Here is a 14,624-nt window from a genome sequence, read left to right on the forward strand (position 1 = left end):
AGACATAGGCTATAGTTAGTAGCAATGTTTTGATGATGCTCTTCCATAGTTTATATAAATTTTTTCACAACAATGCAAGGCGTTGGTGGTGGAGTGAAGTATGGGATCCTTGTATGATGATATGCACGTTTGTTTTGTAAGTTCACAACTTTTGACTATACACTTATTTATGCACGTCCATGTGTGAATAAGCTTCAAAAAAATTTAAAAAATAAAAGACACAAAAGAACAGAAAAAAAAATCCTTGTTAAATAAAGGAAATTGAAGAAATATAGATTCACCCATAAATAAAATCTTTAATTGTTCCTATTTAATACATTTGTAAATCACAGGAATTTATGAGCAAGTTAGACTTCCCTTCAATACACTGGCTTTGTGAAAAATACGTGAAGTCATTGGAAAAAAAAAAGAATAGCAAAGAGGGCAACATGGCTAGGGCAAAGAGGAGAGAAGGGGGCGGGGGACACAACACAACTCAAGATGAATCAGAATGGTGTTCCAGGCCAGGCTGTGCAGGGCTGGCCGGCCACGACGGGCCACTGAAGAGCAGCTGTGTGTGGCGGAAGCCCCTGGAGAATTTTCAACAGGGACTGACATCACCTGACTTAGATTCTAAAAGGATGGCTGGCTGCTGTGTGGAAAATACTCTGGGAGCAGGAGAGAAGAAGCAAGGACACTAATGAGGAGGCTCCCGCAGAGCCAGGCAAAGCACCAGCGGACAGGAGGGCCAATGGAGAAGAGTCTGGATTCCGCAGGCAGTTTCAAACCTAAAGCAGCAGGATTAGCTCAAGGATTTCATGTGCTCTCTGAAAGAAAGTCAACAATGACCTCACAGTTTCTGGCCTGAGAAAGTGGGTGAATGCAAGTTGGTTTCACCTTTTTTTTTTTTTTTAAAGTGATACCTCATTGTGTCTATGGTTTGTGTTTTTGTTTTTTATAGTAGTAACAAATACACAATTCAAAATTTCCCATTTTAACCACATTCAAGGGTACAATTTGGTAGTAATTATATTATATTTGGTAGTAGTAATTATATTCACAATATTGTGTTACTATCATGAATATGCATCACCACTACTTTTTCATCACTTCAAACAAACTTTTTCATTACTTCACGAATATGCATCACCCATTAAGTTGTAACTGTGCACATTCTCACCCCTGGTTCCTGATAATCTATCTTCTGACTCTATGACACTTGCTTCTACTAGGTATTTTACATAAGTGAGATCTTATAATTATTTGTCTTTGTGTGCTTGGCTTATTTCACTCAATATGACGTCTTCAAGGTTCATTCACGCTGTAAGCAGGCATCAGAACTTCATCCCTTGATCACAGAATAATATGCCACTAAGTGTATATATCACATTTTGTTAATCCATCTGCCAATGGACACTTGGGTACTCCCATCTTTTGGCTATTACAAATAATGCTGCTATGAACACTGGTGTACAGTACAGAGGCAGGTCTCAAGACCCATAGACCCTTAATTAAAAACATCAAATTCAGTTGTTCAGAAATAGCATGACGTTACCAACATAAAACTGAAAAAAGCAAAAATGAGAGTCAAAGATTTATCTACTCACCATTTGCAGATTGTATCATGTTTCCAGATTTTTGGACTTCATCAAATTTTGTAAAAATTACATTCAATCTGTATAAAAGCAAAAATAGACATAAACTACTAATCATCACTGTTTTCTATCAGTTACATTAAGTTGATCTCCCCCCACCACCAATCAATACAAACCCCCCTGACAATAACATCAACTCTCAATACCATCAACAATTGCCAACAGCAGCTGAGCCCCTCTTGTGGGGCAAGCCTGGGCCTGAGGGCTCTATCTGGAAGGCCTCACTGAACCCTGACAACAGCCTCCGGAGGGAGTGTCCTCACGTCCACTTCACAGATGAGGCAATCGAGGCACAGGAAGGCACACCTAGGGTGCCATGGTTAATGGGGAGGAGACGCCAGTGCTGAGCGTGAGACCACAGAGCCCATGTTTTCAGACATTATATTAATACTAAACTCACTGCTTTACACAAAAGGATACGCCATGAAAAGGACACTGTTCTCTTATTTCCAAGCACAGGTGATCAAGTACTTAGGAAAAAGCTTTTCAAAATCCACTATACTATATAATACAAAGGCTTCTCTGTGACTTATGGTTAATTCAAAAATGGTGCAATTTCTCCAGCACCATTATGACTAGATAACCTTCAGTTTAAAAAAAAATCTGCCTGACGTTTATTTTCTGTTAATGGCGCATTCGCACATTGGCATTTAAATTGATGCGAAACTCCTTAACCAGTCAAAATATTCCATTCAAGTAACACCAAAGATGGGGTGGGTGGGGAGGGAGTATTTCCTCTTGTAGAAAAAAGTCAAAAGAACCGAGGCTTTCCAAAGCAATACACAGACACACTGGAGTAGGAGTAAAGGTCGAGATTCCAGAGCGGTGGACTCTGCATTCGCATCCACGCCTCCCACGCTGGGAACCACGCGGGCCAACTGAGCACCCTTACGAACATGGTCATAGAAGCCCGCACCACCTCAATCACGCTGACCTTCTCTTTAGGGGCAGGGATGAGGACCGTGCTGTTTTAGAATTCCGTGTGTGCTAAGTACCGTGCCTTGCAGATGCCTACGCAGTGAAAGGACAGCAGTGAGTGTCAGAGAGCTGGCTCCTAGCCCTGTCCCTGCTCACCCTCGAAAAAAGGTGTGCTGTTCCTGCCCTCCTGGAGCTTACATTCTAAGTCACAGAATACACAGAGGCGAACAAGGAAAACAAAGGGCATGAGCCAGCCTGACACACGGCCTCGCCCCCTTCCTGCTGCACAGCAGATACGGATCATCTTTCCAAGCGTCTCTCCGATTAAGCCCAGATGTGGCCTCAGAACACCTCTCAACACTGCAACTGGCAGCTGGTAAAAATTAAGTGAAGCTGGCACTGAAATCAAAACCGATTTGCCCTCTCAGAACCAGATATGAGGAAAACCTCCACTCACTTTCGAATCCAGAGGTGACTAAGGATCTGCAGAGATGACTCAGGATCAATATCTCATGATGTTTCCATCACCTTCCCTTTTAGAAGTGACGAAGATCCCCAGTGGCCTGACAAGTCCATAAGCAATACCCTCAGCACCCAGGTTGCCGGGGCGTGCCCTGACCAAGGCACTGCTTTGTTGTGTCACAGCCACACCCGCCTGAGCATGCCTGCAAGTCGGCAGGTCGGGTCCAGGCCTACCTCCACTTCCTGCGATTCTTGGGAGGGACACGTTATTCTTCTATTCCAGGGGGAATGTTCACCATCGAAAACAGCAGCGGTGGAAGAATCTGCAGATTCTCTCTGGGGCAACGCCTACTTCCTGCGGTCACATTGCCCAGCCCAGGCAGCCCCACACAAACAGGTATGAAAACCCCAAAAGGATGACCATTAGTGGTACCTGCACCTTAATTCAGAATTCCCGCAGGCAGATGTGCCTTTCCCTCTGCTGAGAGCCCGCTTCCTCGTCAGCTGCCAAGTCTCTGCTCATGCCTGCCCAGAGAACAGCTCCACTGAGGCTCCTATCTCAGACCAGCAATCTGGCTTGAGGACAGTCTAGCGCCCAAAGCACTCCGCAGGCCTGGAGGCAGGGTTCTCGCCGGCCATAAACTTGCACAAGGCTAAAAGGATGGTTTTTATGTGTTCAAAGCCATTTAATACAGAACTAATGATTACCCTCTGAGGCCACCAATGATTTTTCTTGTTTCATTTTAAACCTTGAATGTCAATTTAAAATCAATGTCTTTATCAGTCCGACAAATGTTCAATACTGTTTTCTGCCAATTTTTTTAAACAAATCTATTTTACTGATATATATTAATAAAGCATACAATTCATCCAGGGTACAGTCAATGGTATTTGGTATAATCACATAGTGTGTGTTTGCTTCAATCGTTTTAAAAGTGTTTTCATTATTTTAATAATAAGAATAAAAATCAAACAGGACAATCCTTCACATCTCAATCTCTCTATGCTTCCCTTGCTGTACATTGCTGCTTTTTCTGAATATTCTTGCATATTTATTTTTAAGTAGTTTTACTAAGAAATATCTACATACCATATAATCAATCCAAAGTATACAATCAAAGGCTTTTAGTATTATCACAATATTATGCAGTCATCATTTAAAAAAATTGCATTACTCAAAAAAACCTGCTACATCCCTCAGCAGTCACGCTTCAAACCCTTTATTCTTCCTCAGACCTACATAACCACTATTCTAACTTCATTTTTATAATCTGATGTATGTTTACATATTATATAAATGGAATGATACAATATGTAGTACTTTGTGTCTGGTTTCTTCCAATTAGCATGATTTTTTTTTGTGTGACTGATACTAATATCTTGCATACAGAAGGGCACTTTCAAAGAAAAACGATTTTATATATACACTATTACCCATATTCATATTTTACATGTAGTTTTACTATGTTATAAGGTCCCATGTTATATTTTTTAGCTTTCTTTTTAGTAATATACATGACTTCGGACTTTCCCTTTCAAACACTGTCATACCCATAGAATAGCTCTGCTAGTTACAAACATTATGTTATGATTTCACCTTCTCTACTCATTTCCAAAGATTAACACAGATCCTTTTTACCAACTCTGAACAAGTTAACCCTCAGCTTTCCATTTTCCAACTTCGTTCTATTTTCTGGTGACCCATGTTCAAGTTATTAACTCCATGAGATTACAAAATATGTTTAGTTCATAGTAGTGTATTCATAAAGTATTTGTCCTTTTGTTTATGGCTTGTTTCATTCAACATGATATCCTCCAAGTTCATCCATGTTATCATATGCTTTATGACTTCATCTTACAACTGCATGATATTCCTTCATGCGTCTATACCAGTTTGTTTATTCATCAGTTGATGGATACCTGATTTGTTTCCATCTTTTGGCAATAATGAATAACACCACTATGAACACTGGTGTGTAGATGTCTGTGTCACTACTCTCAGTTCTCCTAGGTATAAACCCAGTAGTGGTATTGCTGGGTCATGTGGCAAATCTATATTCAAGTTTGTTAGGAACTACCAATCCATCTTCCACGGTAGCTGTACCATTTGTATTAGTTAGCCAAAAGGGTGCCGATATAAAATACCAGAAATCTGTTGGCTTTTATAAAGGAAATTTATTTGAGTAGAAGTTTACAGTTAACAAGCCATAAAGCATCACTTCCTGCCAGGTGTTGGAGCAAGATGGCCTCCGACATCTGCAAGGGTTCAGGCTTCCTGGGTTCTTCTCTTCCTGGGTTCGATTCTCTCTGAGCTCAGTTCTTTGTTTTCTCCACAAGATCAGCTGTAGACAATGAGGAGATGGGCTCTGTCTCCCTGGGGCTCGATTCTCTCCAGGCTCAGCTGCTGTGCTGATTACTTCTCAGGCTCCAGCTCAAAACTCCAAAAATTAATAACTCTTCTGCCATGTTGTTTTCACTCTGAGTCAATGCCCAACAAGGGGGCAGGGATGCAACGTCCTACTGACATGGCCCAAACAAAGTCTTAATCATTATTTAATCAAATAAAAGTGAAACCTCTGAATCCAATATAATCTGCCTGGAGGGATAGACCAGTTTACAAACATAATCCAATATCTATTTTTGGAATTCAAAAAAAAATACCAAATTGCTACACTATTATACATTCCCACCAACAGGTGGTAAGTGTTCCTATCTCTCTACATCCTCTCTAACACTTGTAAGTTCTCTATCTTTTTAAGAGTGATCATTGTAATAGGTGTGAAGTACTCATTGAGGCTTTGCTTTGCATTTCCCTACATGTTTCCATGTGTTTTTGTTGGTGTTTTTTTTTTTGGCCCTTTGTATTTCCTATTTGGACAAATGATCATTCAAGTCTTTTGTCTGTTTTATAAATTCAGTTTGTCTTTTATTGTTGAGTTGTAGCATCTCTTTATGTATCATGGATATTAAACCCTTATCAGATATGTGATTTCCTAATACATTCTCCCATTGAGCTGGCTGCCTTTTCACCCTTTTTTGACAAAGTCCTGTGAGGTGCAAAACTGTTGAATTTTGAGGAGGTCCCATTTATCTTTTTCTTTTGTTGCTAATGCTTTGGGAGTAAGGTCCAAGAAACTACCACCAACAAGATCTTTATGATGTTTCTCTACATTTTCAACAACTATTTTTATGAAGCTGGCATTTATATTTAAGTTTTTGATCCACTTTGAGTTGATTCTTGTATAGGGAGTGAGATAGGGGTTGTCTTTTATTCTGGACATCCAGATCTCCCAACACCATTTAAAAAGACTGTTCTGTTCCATTTATGGCTTTGGTAGATTTGTCAAAAACCAGTTGGCCATAGAGGTGAGAGTTTGTTTCTTGTACTCTCAATTCTACTCCGCTGATCCATTTGTCTATCTTTACGCCAATACCATGCTGTTTTGACCACGGTAGCCTCATAATATGTTTCAAGGTCAAGCAGTAAAATCCTCCCAAGTCTCTCTTTTTTAGAACACTTTTGGCTATTCAGGTGCACTTTCGCTTCTGAATGAATTTAATCATTGCCTTTTATATGTCTGTAAAGTAGGCTGCTGAAATTTTGACTGGTAGAGCATTGAATCTATAAATCAGTTTGGGTAGGATTGACATCTTCACAATAGTCTTCCAATACATGAACATGGAATGTCTTTCCACTAGTTTAGGTCTTCACTGATGTCTTTGAGCACTGTTTTGTGGTTTTCTAAATATAGGTCCTGTACTACTTTGGTTAAATGGATTCCTACATATTTGAGTCTTTTGGTTGCTATCATAAATGGAATTTTTTCCCCAATTTCCCCTTCAGATTGTTCAATACTGGTGTACAGAAATATTACTGAGTTTTGCGTGTTGATCTCACATCCTGCCACTTTGCTGAACTCATTTATTACCGCAAGTAGCTTTGTTGCAGACATTCAGAATTTTCTAAATATAGGATGTCATCCACGAATAGTGAGACTGTTACTTCCTCTTTTCCTATTTGGATGTCTCTTTTTCTTCTCTAATTGCTCTAGCTAGTTAACTGCATCTAGCACAATACTGAAAAACAATGGTTAGAGTGGGCATCCTCATTTCTTCCCGATTTTAGAGGGAAAGCCTTCAACCTTTCCCCATTGAGTCCAATGTTGGCTGTGGGTTTTTCATATACACCCTTTATCATATCGAAGAAGTTTCCTTCTATTCCTATATTTTGAAGTGTTTTTACCAAGAAAGGATGCTAGATTTTGTTGAATGCAATTTCTTTACTGATCGAGGTGATGTGGGTTTTTTTTCTTTCTTTCAATTTCTCAATGTGCTGTATTATGGTAACTGAATTTTTTTTTAAAGATTTATTTATTTATTTTTAATTCCCCCCCCCCCCCGGTTGTCTGTTCTCTGTGTCTATTTACTGCGTCTTGTTTCTTTGTCCACTTCCGTTGTCGTCAGCGGCACGGGAAGTGTGGGTGGTGCCATTCCTGGGCAGGCTGCACTTTCTTTCGCGCTGGGTGGCTCTCCTTACGGGCGCACTCCTTGCGCATGGGACTCCCCTATGCGGGGGACACCCCTAAGCAGGGGACACCCCTGCGTGGCAGGGCACGCCTTGCGCGCATCAGCACTGCGCGTGGGCCAGCTCCACACGGGTCAAGGAGGCCCAGGGTTTGAACCGCGGACCTCCCATGTGGTAGACGGACGCCCTAACCAGTGGGTCAAGTCCGTTTCCCAGTAACTGAATTTCTTATACTGAACAACCCTTCCATACCAGGAATAAATCCTACTTGGTCATGGTATATCAGTCTTTTGATGTGCTGTTGGATTTGATCTGCAAGTATTTTGTTGAGAATTTCTGCATCTTTGTTTGTTAGAGAGTTTGGTCTGTAATTTTCTCTTTGTAGTGTCTTTATCTAGCTGTGGTATTAGTGTGATGTTGGCTTCATAAAATACATTGCATGAGTATTCCTCCTTTTCAGTTTTTTGCAAGAGTTTTAAACAGGATTGGTGTTAATTCTTGATCAAACACTTGGCAGAATTCACCTGTGAAGCCAACTGGTCCTGGGCTTTTCTCTGTTGGAACATTTTTTGATGACCAATTTCAATCTCTTTAAATGTGATTGATTTGTTGAGTTCCCCCCTTTCATTTCTGATTTTATTTGTGTCTTCTTTCTTTGATAGCCTAGCTAGAGGTTTGTCAATTTTATTGATCTTCTCTAAGAACCAGCTTTGGTTTTGATTTTCTCTATTGTGTTTTTGTTCCAAATGTCATTTATTCCTGCTCTAATCTTTATTATATCTTTCCTTCTCCTTGCTTAGGGAAGGTGTGCTGTTCCTTTTTCTCCAGTTGTTTAATTAGATCTTTTTTTTTTAGTTAAGCAATGACTTTATTTTCTAAGTACAAACACAAAAACTTAGGCAACCAGGGCAGACGCTGTGGATGACTCGTATTTCCAATTGGGGGGGAGAACTCGCTTTGTCTTGTAATATCAAGCCCATCGGTGAATTCAGCTCTCAATTAGAATCAGACGGAATTTAGCATCCTTATCCTTTCTATTCCTCTCAAGATGCTTTCTAACAGCAACAGCTTTCTTAATTAAATGGTAAAGATCCTCAGGAAGATCAGGAGCAAGTCCTTTGGACTTAAGAATTCTCAAGATTTTATTGCCTGTCACAAAATATACTTGTGCAACGCCATGTGAGTCTCTCAGGATCACACTGATTTGTGAAGGAGTCAGGTCATCTTGGCCAGTTTGTAGATTTGCTCCTTCCCGTCATCAGATGTCAGTTTCAGCCAGGTGGGGACGCTGCGGCAACAGGGCAAGGCCGACTGGGACAGGCCCTTCCCAGGAGCACGCATGCGATCTTTGATGGCGGCAGTCAGGCAGCAAAAAGCTAATTACATCTTGATTTCACACTTTCTTCTTTTTTTAGGATAGAATTTTAGGGCTGTTAATTTCCCTCAGCATTGTTTTGATAAATTGTGCTCTCGTTTTCATTAGTCTCAATATATTTACTAATTTCACTTACAATTTATACTTTGACACATCGATTGTTTAGGAGTGTGTTGTTCACTGCCACACATTTGACAGTTTACCTATTTCCTGTCCAGTATGATTTCCACTTTCATTCCATTATAATCTGAGAGGGTGCTCTGTATAATTTCAAACTTTTTATATTTATTGAGACCTGCCTTGTCAATCCTGGAGAAAGACCCATGAGCACATGAGAAAAATGTATAACCTGCTGAGTTTGGGAGCAATGTTCAGTATATGTCTGTTAGTTCTAGCTCGTTTATGATATTGTTCAAGTTCTTTGTTTCTTCTGTCTAGTTGTTCTATATAATGATGTGAGTGGTGTGCTGAAGTCACCAGCTATTATTGTAGAGATGTAAATTTCTTCCTTCTGTTTTGCCAGTTTGTCTCATGTATTTTGGGGCACCATGGTTAGGTGCATAGATATTTATGACTGGTATTTCTTCTGGTGGACTGCCCCTTTTATTAATATATAAAGGCCTTCTGTTTCTCATAACTTTTTTGCATTTAAAGTTTGTTTTGTCTGACATTAGCATAGTTACCCTGCATTTTGGTTACTATATGTAGAGTATCTTTTTTAACATTTCACTTTCAGCAGGTTTGTACACTAGGTCTAAGGGGAAGTCTCTTGTAGGCAGCATATGGATAGCTCATGTTTTTTAATCCATTCTGCCAGTCTATATCTTTTGACTGGGCATTTAATCCATTCACATTCAATTTTATTACTGTAAATGCCATATTTACTTCTACCTTTTTATTCTTGGGTTTTAATAAGTCATACCTTATTATCATCTGTCTTTTACTCTTTTGGTTATCCTTTGTGATATTCTTGTCTTCTATACTCTCTCCCAAGCCTCCTTCCTGTCTTTTTCTTTCAGGTTGTAGGGTTTCCTTTAATACGTCTTGCAAAAGTGGATTCTTTTTCACAAACTCTCCTACTTTCTGTTTGTGAGTATTTTAAACTTACTTTCATGTTTGCAGGACAATTTTACTGGCTAAAGAATTCTCATGCAATAGATTAAAAAGAAGTCAATTATTTCAGCTTAAGTCATTCAGAGCCAAAAATCTGAAGAATGACCAAAAAGAAATCTTTATTTTTTATAACGGTATAAATGTGATCACGTTTAATCTGATAGGGTTCTTGGACCCTAGTAGATATAATATTGTTAGATGCTGAAACTGTAAAAAGTCCTTCAGTAGAATACAGACATAAGGTATTTGTAATTAATATAGTTTGTTTTAAAGTTTTCTCTCCAGTCCTTAAATTGGCAATATGGTAATGTACATTCTGAACACACCAGGGTGTACTGATAATCAAATGAAAGTGCAACATTTGATCTTAACTGACAAGTAAAAATGACCTGAGTATCCTATTAATGACTTTAAGAGAAGGTTTTGAAACTTGAATGTTTTTTCTTTTGTTTTCATTTTCACTTTGCGTACACTTGCCCCAAACTATAGTCTTGGAAATCATGTGCATTGCACATTGGAAGAGCCAGGGATGGTATTATATTAACAAATAAGCATTTTGTGTGTATGTAGCAGTAGCTTTGTATTGAGAGGGAACTCAAACTTGGGTGTATGACTACATAGCAAGCTCTGTGATTCTGCTTGGGGGAAGCAGGAAAAAGTGCACTAATCCCTAGCAAAAACCTAGCAAAATGTTTCAGTTTTTACCTTTATGATTTAGATTATAATTTCAAGATGTTTAGACATACTGCATCTTTTGCTTGTTCACTGTGTTTTTCCTCTGGTATTATAATTTGTTCTTTAATGCCTTGTACATTTGGACATACAAATTGTGCTTTTCAGATTTTGGTTGCTATCTTGTCAAAATAAGTATTACTATGTCTCAAACGATTTTTTTTTAATGTCTTATTTTTTTAAAAAAAGCGAAAAGCGTACTTCTTAGTCAGAGCCTATATTTGGTGTGAGACTTGGGATATTTTAACTTCACATTGAATATAGCCAGATTCCCAAGAAATCGATGATGATAGTCACTGGGTGAGGTGACCAGGGCCTGCCGCAGCCCATCCAGGGCATTTGATTTGGACGAGTGGTAACTTCCTTGTGCATTCCTTGCCCCAATCAGCTAAATCACTTAATGTGGGTTCTGATTCTATCTTAGCAATCACCTTATTCATGGTAACAACTTAGTGCATTTGTTCCTTCCGTACAAAGTGCACTGTGGGAATGCACATATGGTTGTTGGAGCACTGGTTCCTGTCACTTGCCTGTCTTGACTCTCAATCTTTTGTGACCCATCTCACAGATTTTAAAGAGACCTTAACAAATGTATGTTGACATTTTTCCTGTTGAAATTATACAAGCATTTGATAGAATAAAACCTTGTTCGTTTCCTACGTTAAGGAATTGAAAACTAGCAGTCTTACTGGAGAAATAAGAATTGGTCTCCAGCTCCCTTTTAGAGACTCTGGTGACATTAGAGTGGGGGGTGAACCCTGGAGGGATGTGCACTGTCACATCAGAGGTAAATTGTTGCAAATTCACATCTCACCTAAGCTTCAAATCCTTAGCAGCAATACCAGTTTATTTGCATTAGCTGAAATTATATAGGAGATACTGGTGGCCTAAACCAAACTGCACTCAAAATACCCAGGGTTAAGCTATTGATGCTCTGTTATAGAGATTTTCTTTTAGTCTGAAGGAAAAAAATGTTCAGCATTTCTAAACATTAAAGGAAAAATATATCGGCTTTGACCAGTGTTCATTCAGTCTGGCACCAAACTTCCAATGTAATTAAAATTGATACAACCTGAATTTTATTCACAGAGGATATCCTAACAGAGTAATCCTTCACTTTGCTCTGTTCAACTGTCTTTAAAATACCATTTCTCAGACAACTGCTACTTGACAATGTTAAAATTATAGTGTCTCCGCTTTTATATTAAATTTTAAATTTAAAGTTTTAAATGTCCCTCTTCCTTATTTTTATTTTTCTCACATGTACCTCCTTGGTCTGCCAGCAGATGGCACTCTGTGGCAGCTCTCAGTTCAATGCCTGGTCAGACTGTATTTGCTGCAACACAGACTGGATGACTGTGATAGCACCTCCTGTCTGAAGACTAAAAGATTCGTAATTCAAATTTTTCTCAGGCAGTTCTCCAACCTTTGCTGGCAGTCCCCTCTTTTTTTGCCAGTAGGAAACAATTCCTCTCTCCTCTGCGCCCTCTACAACCAGCTCCCGTCAGTAGACAAGGAGGTTGAGAGGGTTGGATCTCCTTAGTCTCGAGCTGGCTCCAAGGTAAACAGTGGCACAGTACCCCTGCCCAGAAGGGCTCCTGGGACACAGCAGGCCAAATTTGTGGATCAAAGCGGAGTCAGCCTTAGGCTTTCCCCCCCTTCTCCCCTTTCCTGGGAAGGTGGATCCCTTTGTCTAGAGCCCTGGCCACAAGGCCTAAGAATTCAACAGTGTGTCTAAGCCAGGGAGGATGCCGGCAGTTGCAGATGCAGTTTTTAACTCACAATTTCACCATCGCGAATTCTTCCCCTGTGCCCTTCTCTCCTCTTGGCAGTGTCCAGCCTCCCCCTGGTGTCCTAAACCCTAGAAAAAATTTTGTAGGCCACTTCTGTCCTCTAGCTATTTTTGTGGGAGACAAGAAAGTCCCATGACTTTCTAATATGCTGTGTTCCTGAAAGTCTCCCCCCCTCAGTTTATCTTTTTGCCCCCTGGTTTTTCTGAATTTAAAGTTTTATACTTAACTCCTTGTTCTAAACGTTTATTTTACTATAACTTACATTTAACTAATTCTTTCTTAGAAAATGTTATAAACTTTAATTTCCTAGAGGTACTGGTAACTTCACAGTCAACAAGTTCCACCCACATATACTCAAATCTTCTAAACAGCTTTTTAAGTCCTCTGCTCTTAAATATGAGCAGGCAATCAAGGATTACCAGAGATATGAGCACAGCTTCTAAAATGAAAAATGAGACCATAATGAACAAACACATACATATATACACAGCCATATACACACAAAAGTCAAAACAAAACAAACAAAAAACTTGGGAAGAAATAATTATGCAGGGGTGAGAAAAGTTTTTAAAATATATTGGGGGCAGCCGATGTGCCTCAGTAGTTGAGTGCCAGCTTCCCACATAGTGCCAGGTTAAAATCCCCAGCCCTGGTACCTGAAAAAACAAAAATAAAAAATATATTGGGGGAAGTGGATGTGACTCAAGCGAATGAGTTCCCATCTACCACATGGGAGATCCCGGGTTTGGTTTCCATTGCCTCCTAAAGAGTACAAACAAGACAGCAATGTGACACAACAGGCTGGCACAGAGAGCTGATGCAACAAGATACAACAAGAGACACAAGGAGGAAAACATAATGAGACACACAAAAAAGCAGGGAGCACAGATGGCGCAAGTGATTAGGCGCCTCCCTCCCACATGGGTGGTCCCAGGTTCAGTTCCTGGTGCCTCCTAAAGAGGAGACCAGCACACAATAGACAGACACAGCAAATGCACATGAGGGAATAAATAAGTCTTTAAAAAAAAAAAAAGATTGGAGAAGGTACTGCAGTCTGGTGAGTTGGATGGCAGCAAGATGGAGGACTTCGACTCCAAAGACTTCTCCACCTCAGAGGCGGATGAGGACTATGTGCCTTCAGGTGGACAGTATGGTGAAGATAATGTAAATGAATTCATGAAGGAAGATAAAGTAGATGGTGAAGAACAGACACAGAAAACCAAAGGAGAAAAAAGAAAGTCTCAGAGCATTCCATCCAGGAAGAGAGAGCAAGGTGCCCTCTCATTAGACCAGGGGTTCTTAACCTTAGACCACGCCCCTTTTGCCAGTCAGGTGAAAACTAAGGACCCCTTACTAAGTCCGCACTAGACTGCGTATTAGTTAATAAATACACCACACCTGCACCAACACGTCCCCACAAGAATAATTTTTTTGAATTTCAATTCAAGCTCAAGGACCCCTTATAACCCTTGCATCAGACAATAAGGAAGAGGAAGATGCCAATGAAGAATCTGGAGGAAGAAGCAGTGAGGAGGAAGACACAGAAGAAGGCTTTGGGTCAGAAGATGCAAGAAAAAAGGAGGAGGATAAACTCTGGGCCAGCTTCCTCAATGATGTGGGACCAAAATTGAAAGTGTCTCTGAGTACACAAGTTAAGAGAGAAGAGACTGAAGAGATAAGTTCAAGTCAATTCTTGGTCAGAACAAAAGAGCTAGAGAAGCCTAAAGAAACAGAAAATGTTAAAACCATTGAGGTGGTTGATTTTGCTGGTGAAGAAGTCAGGGTGACAAAAGAAGTGGGTGCTGCACCCAGAGAAGCCAAATTCTTTTTCCAGCAAAATGAGAAGCCTCAGGTTAATGACCCTGCACTGCCATCACTTCCTGAAGGGTCAGGGCCACATTCCAGACCATGTCAAAGCTGTGCACTGCAAAAGTGGAGGAAGAGAGCAAAGAAAGAACAAAAGTTCTGAAAACAAATACAAGGGAACCAGGGGAACCAAAGAGAAAAGAGACCCTGAGAAACTCAGATAGACAAGGAGAAAACATGTTCATGTGTTCAGAGTTATTTTCTCT

The 14,624-nt window shown here is 40.0% G+C and overlaps 1 protein-coding gene and 1 pseudogene across 6 annotated transcripts in view; one reads left to right on the top strand and one right to left on the bottom strand.

Moving 5' to 3' along the window:
• The window catches only part of CLASP1 (cytoplasmic linker associated protein 1), a 283,348-nt gene that overhangs the window by 146,048 nt on the left and 122,676 nt on the right, over nt 1-14,624 (bottom strand). For all 6 annotated transcript variants that reach the window (XM_058301168.2, XM_058301167.2, XM_058301165.2 and 3 more), the window contains exon 8: nt 1,587-1,654. In XM_058301168.2, coding sequence (XP_058157151.1) covers nt 1,587-1,654 — 68 coding nt within the window. The remainder of the gene's footprint in view (nt 1-1,586; nt 1,655-14,624) is intronic.
• Nucleotides 13,630-14,521, top strand: LOC139439374 (craniofacial development protein 1 pseudogene; annotated as a pseudogene).

Source organism: Dasypus novemcinctus, chromosome 7 (assembly GCF_030445035.2).
Source record: "Dasypus novemcinctus isolate mDasNov1 chromosome 7, mDasNov1.1.hap2, whole genome shotgun sequence".
NCBI classification, from domain to species: Eukaryota; Metazoa; Chordata; class Mammalia; order Cingulata; family Dasypodidae; genus Dasypus; species Dasypus novemcinctus.